Raw genomic sequence first — 8708 nt, 5'->3', positions numbered from 1 at the left:
GGAGGTGAAAACACAAACAAAGACAGAGAATGCAAAGGGTCATGCAACTGGTCTTCCTTCAGCCGAGTATTTGTTCAACAACAACACCACCACACAGCTGCTGGAGGAGACAAACAGAGAGAGACCGGGGAGAGAGAGAGAGAGAGAGACAGACAGACAGACAGACAGACAGACAGACAGGCGGGTGGCAGGAGTACAGTCAACGGCGTGTTATGAGACGTAGTGTGGTGTCTAATATGCTTGGCATTATGGGAAACACCACCCTCATGCTCAGGCTACCACCAGCAGTCTGTTAGCTTAGCTTAGCACAAAGACTGGAAACAGGGGGAAACAGCTAGCATGGCTCCATCCAAACCCACCTGCCAGCTTCTCTTTGGCTCACTAAATAAGATGTTCTATCTGGACTATTTAATCTATAACAAAAAAAGTGTAGAAACGCCAGTGTGGTTTCTCTCTGTAAGGAGGTGAATATGTGTATTTCCCAAACTGTCAAATTAGTGATAAAAAAAAATAAAATACAGCTAACATACCTGGCTGCTTCATTGACGAGTCCATCCGCTTTTTCCTCTGTTAGTTGCTACAGAAAGCAGAGACGGTGGACATAACTTACACATGCAACCAGAAAATGAAAGGAAAAAGGCGACTGCTCAAGCTGAGCCTAAAACTACGTGCACATTCTAGGGAAAAAATGTAAATAAAATACATCAGCGAGAGATAAATTGGTAAAAGAAAAGGCCTGTCATCCATCTTTGTGAAGTGATTGACTTTCTCAACACACGGATCCACAGGAGATGCCTTTTCATTTTCCACCTGTGTTTTGTGACTTTTGTGCACTGGGGGATGCTTCTTCAAAACAGTTCAATATGTAACTACAGAAAGAGCAGGAGGCGTTAACCTGGATCATGACCCCCGAGCGTCACTCTGACATTAATCTGTCACTGCGCACATCATCACCGCTTCATCTCTGAAGGAATGGATGACAAAATGTTTTAAAAGAGCCTTAATCGAATGGCCACTTGCTGCTTTTTTTTTCTTTTTTTCTGTGTCTACGACCTCTGTACCAAGAGACAAAGGACTTTCAGAAGGTGTGAGGCCAACTTGAAAAACCTCTCGGGCAGATGAGGGAAAAGGCAGGTGAGTGGATGTGACAGCCCTATTACAATGGTCACATCTCAGATATCTATTACTCCTTCACTATCAGTTACACTCTCCTTCCTTCTGTCATTATTTCCTTCATCCCGGCTCTCTCCAATGAGAAGACAGAGCAGCACCTACAGGCCATGAAATGTGTCACCTCACTGAGTATGACACCTTCAAATTAGAGCCCATTATCTAGGTGTCACTTGTCCTGTTCCTTTTATATACCACAGGGAGGGCAGGATGTGTGTGTGTGTGTGTGTGTGTGTGCTGCTATTCACGTGGGAAAATTCTCACAAGTTTAACAGCTTATTTTGGAGTGAAAGTCACAATAAGCCCAATTTAGTGAGTTATATCTCAGAGGGGAAACACTGCAGATGCTTTAATGCAACAATGAGTACTTTCAATACAGAGAAGGGTTTTTAAAATCAATGGATTAATCATGTGTTAATGTCAAGGAAATGCGAAATATGCACATCCCAATGGAACACAGTCTCGAGCAACAACTTTAAAGTGCTTGTTATGTCTGGCTAACAGTCCAAAACCCATATACATATATACATATATATAATTTATCTATGATGCCTGAACCAGAAACCAAAACTGTTGTGGTTTCATTTTCAGTTGATTTATTTCAGCAACAAACATGACATTTTTTCTAAAAGTCTGAGGCTTCTTGAACATCTTCTTAGCACATACCTGAAGTCCATACTTGGCGTCGATGACAGTGACGATGCCTAGGATGAACGAAGGGATCAGAGAATCAAATGTTGGGTCACAACTTGTGCACATTCTGGTCTGAATGGTGCCTTTTGCTGCTTAGTTTGGTCAGTTTGTCTTAAGCCCTTTTCTCGGAGTTACTGGAAGTCCACTTTTGGTCTGCTAGTCACAACAGAGCGGACAGCTGAGTATTTAGTGAGGAGCGACACACACACACACACGCACACGCACACACACAATGTCACTTCCATTTATCTGTACGTCTTTAAATGGCAGCACCAAAATGAATGGTTCCTTCAAGCAAAAAGTGTCCCCGCCACCGGTTCGGCTGCATGATATAAAAACACACGCCGGGTCATTACGAATATCTTACCGTCCAAGTAGATGTCACTGCCGAGCTCTGCATCGACCCAGAACATGGAGGCCACGGCTCCTGCCAAACAACATCAACTGTATGTTAGATAGTACGCGGCTGAAACACATACAAACCCAAACTTTTCAAAATGTCAGAAGTGAAATGTTAGTAGGGGCCGTTTTCTTCCTTTTTGTCTTGTTTTTTTTCATAAATGCACTCCTGAGACTGTATTTTCTCAAGAGGCCTTCAAAATAATAAAGCAAAGAAGGCATAAATATGCAGTCCCCTGGTATGTTACGCTGTTGTAATTAACTATGCACTGTTAGACATCAGAGATGATGGATTTAATTTAGAAGACTGATGATGTCAAACGTTTTACATCTAATCTACAATAATATTAAATATTACATTATGAGGGGAAATCAAATGCAATATGGCATATTGCTATTACAATACCATTTATATTATTTATGGATGCAAACAATTATTTTTTGTTTTGGTTAATTCAAAGAACTGCTTTCAATTGATCATTTAATCATTTACATCAATATCATGTCAGAAAATAGTGAAACATGGCCGTCACAATTTCCCAGGTGCAAGGGAACATCTTCCAATTACTTAAAGCCGCTGGATATTCAGACAGGCAGCAAAAAACGTTACATTTGAGGAGCTGCAATCTTTCCTTGATAAGCATTAATAGGATTAATGCAATAACAATGCAACCATTTCAACATTAGTGAATTAACTGTATTTTTGATGACATCCCTGTCTTGAGTTTTTTAAGTCAGCATTGCATTCTTTTCTGAAACCCTGCATGCATTCTCTTCAGCCGGAGCTCAGTGGAGCAGATAAAACCAATATCAGAAGCTTTCAATTGTTTATCTCCTGCCGGTACATTTGGTTTGTTTCCATCTCCCTGTGAACGCGGTTATTACAAGACCCTATGTTGCCGTGCCAGCCACAGCTTGTTCACATAATGCACTTTTGTCAAACTGCCAAGCGAGAATAAAAAAAGCATTGTAAATATTTGATGGCTGCGTAATGAAAACACAGTTTTTGAGTGGCATGTTTCACGCAACTCATCCAACCCCTTCCTGGATGGCAGAGGAGAATCCTCCAGGGAGCCCTTGTGATTGACAGCACTGCCGGGGCCAATGACAGACCTGTCCTGGTCGATAACGAGCCTGTCTCAGCCAATGACGCGGCGCAGCAGCGAGGACAGCCGCCCCGGTCTGAGCGTGCTCTGTCGGTTCCGTCTGTGAAGCCGAGTGGTGTGTGTCTGCACACGCCGCTACCTCCTCCTGACACCTGTCCCTTAGCGACACGCCCCGACTGTCACGGCGCTGGCCCGGCAGCGGCCTACTATTGATTTCCTGATTTAAAGCTGAGAGCTGAACGGACAACTCTGTATTTTTTTTTTTGGGGGGGGGGGGGGGGAGCTGCTCTGATGGAAATAAGCTTTTTGGATGCTTTTGTCACCGCAACACAAGTCTGGTCCTCAGAGTTACAAAATGTTTCACTTCAGACGCTTAACCATCATTGAGACACACACAGAGAGAAGAAGGCTTCGCTTGATCCATAAATCGTTCCTAAATATTGTGCCGGGAATAAGTCATTCTGAGAAACAGGAAAAGACAGAAGACACTAAGCAGAGAGAGTCTTAAGTCTTACTTATAGTCCAGAATGGTGATATTATCAGTGGACATTCACTAGTTAACTCCAACATGGCTGCCGGTTGTTCAAAAACACATACAAAAGTTATTTATACTAATTCAATTCAATTAACTTCATTTCAAAAGTGCTATCCAGTGAGTCCTGGGTACACGTATTCAGAACAAACAATAAAACATATTGTACCAAAGTACAATTTTCAATGTACATGTTTTCCCTTGCAGACCTGTCTGTTTCGGTCCAGATAGTGTTTATAATACTGAACGGAAACACTACCGACTGGGATGGAATGTGCAGCACATCATAGGTACCCATCTACCGAGCTTCAGTGATATTGGGTACAAGAGGTGCCTGCAAAGAGCCCAAAAGGATATTAGGAGACAATAACCTCCAAACCCACAGCCCGTCCACCCTGCTGCCGTACCAACAGACTTCAGAGCAGCTTCCTCTCTCAGGCTGTGATCGCCTTAATTCATCATCCACATATAATATAGTTGTTGTTGTTGTATGTTTGGGACTAAAAACTGTTAAAAAAACAAAAACAACTTCAAACCCTGTTGTACAATTAAAGCAATTAACCTTGTAAAGACCACGTTAGTTGCTGGGTTAGTTCCGTCCACTCTGTTGATAGCAGCCGTTTTTAGAAGTTTGTCTATATGTGGAATATGTCGAGGCATTAACAGTTCAGTTGTTTAATATGGGAATGCAGGGATGTTGGTATCTTATAGAAGTCACATTGTCCTCTCATTTCTTGAATAAAATATGATATGCTGTCTGCCGGCTGACTGTGTAATGTCTGTGTTGTGAGCTCCATGAGGCTTCAACAGGAGGCATATAACTTGAGAGCTATATGATCCCCACGCCAGAACTTGAACAAACAAAACAATCAAATACAGAGATATTTAAGATTAATGCTCCTATTTAAACTTTGCAGAGTCGGTACCTGGATCAGCGAGTCCTGTGGTTTCCAGCAGGATGTAGTCGAACTTTCCTTTCTTCTCCATCAGGTTCTCGATGGCTTTAAAACCGTTGTCCCTAAAGAATTAAAGAACAGACACTATGATTCAAAATGCTGTAACCAGAGCTCTTGAACAAAATAGCAACAAAAGACACCAACTAAGAACATACAATATACCTCAAGAAAATAACCATAACACATGACCACCGTGAATTTATAATCTCATTAGCGCAGCAGTTCATACACATATGTAAAAAGGTGAGGCATTAACTGAAGATTTTAAACTGTCTGAACTTATTTGAAATGCAGGCAAAGCAATAATGTTAACCTTTAATTTCTGTTTGAATCAACACTCCAACACCTACAGGACCTCAGGTACTCTACATACTTGACAGAGCAGCAGAGGCAGCCGTTTCTCAGTTCCAGCCACTCCTCATACAGCTCGCCTGCCTGGCTTACGGCGAGGGACTTCTCAAGGGCGCTGCCTGCAGGCGGAGGACGACAAAAACAGAATGGGATTATCTGATGAAGACACTAGTTTTTACCAAAGATGCCTTATTGCTGTTTAGCCTTAAAAACTTTGGATCCATCGTAAAAAACAACAACACACACACACAAGTATGAGCTTCTTTCAGTTGCAGGCAAAGTTGCTACAATGCTGCCCTCTTGTGGAAAGTTGAGGTAGTGACACAACAATCATCAAGTATATAATACCTCATTTGAAGCATCTTTGCTTGAGATGAACAATAACAAAAAAAAATACTACTATTTTGTATTTCTCTGAAGGACATTATTAGCTTACCCTCTCCAAATTCATTGAGGATGACAGCAATCCGCTTGCTGTGTTGTTCTGTTAAAATATAGTTCAGGAGTGTAGTCTTTCCAGCTCCTGCAATGAAGACAAAAAAACACATAGAGGGGATAAGGGAGCATAACACTGACAACAACAACAACACCCAGCAGCAGCAGCAGCAGCAGCAGCTCTTGGTTGTGGTGAGACACGTGTCTGAGGCTATAATCTCCTCCTTAAAGCCGCGAGGCTCTCACCGAGGTAGCCCGTGATGATGGTGACAGGTATCTGCTCTGCAGAAGGACCCGGCGGGGTGTCGATGGGCACCAACTCCGGGCAGTCATCTTCCTCCTCCATCACCGTGCCATCCATACCAGAAATAACCAGCTGGACCTGAGGAAACAGCACAGAAACACGTTTGAGTACATCAACGTGCGAGTGGGATTAGACACCAAAAAAATAAAAAGGAGGGGGGAACAAAAGCATCATATACACATGTTTTAGATACTTAGTCGGATTCATTATCTGTCATAAAGATGGGAATCCTAAACAACACAGAAAACGTTAAAACAACAGCCTCAGTATCGTAGTAGTGAAGAGTGAGTTCACGGAGTGAGCGCAGCCAACATGGACTTAATCTCCTCGTGATGTCGCTCACTGCGCCACGACGGCGAGACACCCCGACTATAGCGGAGGCTGTACAGGAATTACCTTAATGTTCCTCTTATGGATGCAGTTATTTAAAGTTTCCACCGAATCTGATATCTTCTCCACTGCTGTTGATTTCTGTTTTGACAGCGTGCGACACCGAAGAGGCTCCGTTCAGATTCGTACTCGGCTACAAAGGTTCCGCTTTCGATCACGTTGGTCGGAACAGAAAGTCACCTGGACCGGAAGAGGGTTTTTAAATAATGTTGGTGGTCAAACGAGGAAGAGATTATGAAGGATTACAATTTGTTTTGACATTAAATGCGTTTTTTTGTTTTTGTTTCTGTCCGTTCTAGCTGCAATTTCTCAGGGCAGACTAATTTGATGTAGTGACAAGTATCATCCACAAGAGGGCGACAGAAACCTGTTTATGGCAAATATGTTAATAAGAGGAATAGGCTGGCAAAAATACTTCACACCAACAAAAACATACAGTAATCATGCAACACTTTAAGGATTCTGGATAATATAGTAATATCATTGTTTCACATTTGAATAAGGTGTAATTTAAACTATAAACACAATGTCTAATACCATAGACCTTCAGTCTTATCTTTTTTCAAAAGGAGCATGCATAGTATTGTAGTATATAAAAAAGCACAAATAATTATCATTGTTCACAGACAATAATATTGCCAAATTATATCCAAATATGGCAGGTCTATTGAATTGGACGTTAGAGTGTGCCCGCTGAATGTAAGCCCTCAAAGTTTTTCTTGCTGATATTTAGGGGGCTATAAGGTACTAAAAAAACTCCATTGGGAAATAATACACATAGGCTGATTGTAAGATGTCCTGTTAAAGTCATGATTTAAATGGAGAGAGACAAAGTGTAAACTCACAGCCTCTTTATCAATTATTCAAAACTCAGTGTCAGCTGTAATATTGTGTCAATTTGTTTTCTCTCCAGATAGCTCATATAATTATATAAGCCATCTTTATGTGCATGTGATGTATATTTTGTGAATTTAATGGAGGGATTACATAATAAATGACGCTTACTTGTAAATAAAAAGCAGTATACTTTCCTCACACTTTTCTCAGAGCAGGAGTTCAGCCTTTCACTGCAAGATAAACCCACGTTTAACTAGTAATATGATTTATTGCATTTTATAGGTGTGAATATTACAGGCCTGTTGCAGAACACCCTTCAGAGATTACGCAACAGATTGTTGTGACAAAGGCTTGTTGTGCAAAGCCTAAATGGGTATTGGTGGGAAATGGCTCCTTCTAACGTTCTACAAGATATACTATTTTATAAAGAACATGGGTAAGTAAACGTTTATGCACAGGTTTGTCACTGCACAGCAAAACAATACAAACAGAAGAGAAGAAGGGACGCAGCTTGGTACAAGAACAAGAACAGAACTGACAATCAAGAGTGTGATAAGAAGCTGTTTAATTTATAACTTGTTTAATAATGTTGTCAGACCGCTAGTCCTGTCCAACCGGCTTTAAAACACAGCATGTGAGGGAATCTCACCTGATAAAATCCAGTTTGACTGCAGCATTAGGCCCCCAGGTAGTATCCCTGTCTGTTAGTTAAAAATGTGTTTACTTAAAGCTCAAACTGGAATAAGAATGGTTTGATGACATCACTGGGTAGAAAGCTCCCGGCGGGCCCCTGTGCAAGATTGACCTTTAAACTCTACTTCCACTCTAAAATGTGTTTTTACTTTTTATAACTTCACTTCCGTCTGAGCTTCACTGTGCAGAACGACGTATGTGCAGAGTCTGACATGATAACAGGCAGGTTTCACATGCATCTGCTGAAGTTTTTCTTCACTCACATTACATCTAAGTGTAATACTTGTATGTAAAAGGATATTGTTGTACTGATGTGTAATTTACACAAGGGTTTTGTAAAAAAAAAAAACGTCAAACCCCCGTGCATTTTCACTGAGAATGGACTTTTGGGTGAAGTGGGACACTTCTGTTGAAGTGACAATGGCATATTTATTCAGTTTGGATTTATAAATGAAGCAGTGGGGACCCCAGAAACCTTTTATAGAGACGGATGGGCCAGATAGGGCCACGGAAAATCTTGGGGTTGCACCCCAAAACCAAAAGCCGTAACTGAAATGAATGAACGCTGTAATATGTTTCTGGTATAGTTGAAAACTATGTCAACATGAGATTTCAGGAATTGCACGCTGTACTTTATTGCTCTTTTATTTGACAGTTGATGTTACTAACTATCTCATGTACATAAATTCACCTATAGTTAACATTCATGTATTGTGTATCTGTATGTAGCCTGCACATGTTAGACGTTGTCCTTCAAATAGAATGGATGTCGTTAGCTTTACATTACATTTAGCTGACACTTTTATCCAAAGCGACTTACATTTTTGCTCTATACACCATAG

General features: G+C 41.1%; 1 protein-coding gene across 1 annotated transcript in view; it reads right to left on the bottom strand.

Moving 5' to 3' along the window:
- Window positions 1-6414, bottom strand: part of cbwd (COBW domain containing) — a 13587-nt gene extending 7173 nt beyond the window's left edge. The window contains exons 1-8 of the mRNA XM_079222039.1: window positions 6343-6414; window positions 5889-6024; window positions 5644-5730; window positions 5230-5326; window positions 4827-4918; window positions 2231-2290; window positions 1837-1874; window positions 531-577 (exon numbers count right to left, since the gene is read on the bottom strand). Coding sequence (XP_079078165.1) covers window positions 531-577; window positions 1837-1874; window positions 2231-2290; window positions 4827-4918; window positions 5230-5326; window positions 5644-5730; window positions 5889-6003 — 536 coding nt within the window. The 5' untranslated portion in view covers window positions 6004-6024; window positions 6343-6414. The remainder of the gene's footprint in view (window positions 1-530; window positions 578-1836; window positions 1875-2230; window positions 2291-4826; window positions 4919-5229; window positions 5327-5643; window positions 5731-5888; window positions 6025-6342) is intronic.
- Between the last annotated feature and the right edge of the window lie 2294 nt (window positions 6415-8708).

This window comes from Taurulus bubalis, assembly GCF_910589615.1.
Source record: "Taurulus bubalis genome assembly, chromosome: 8".
Classification (NCBI taxonomy): Eukaryota; Metazoa; Chordata; class Actinopteri; order Perciformes; family Cottidae; genus Taurulus; species Taurulus bubalis.
Note: the sequence above shows the minus strand (reverse complement) of the source record. Positions and strands in the feature narration are given on the sequence as shown.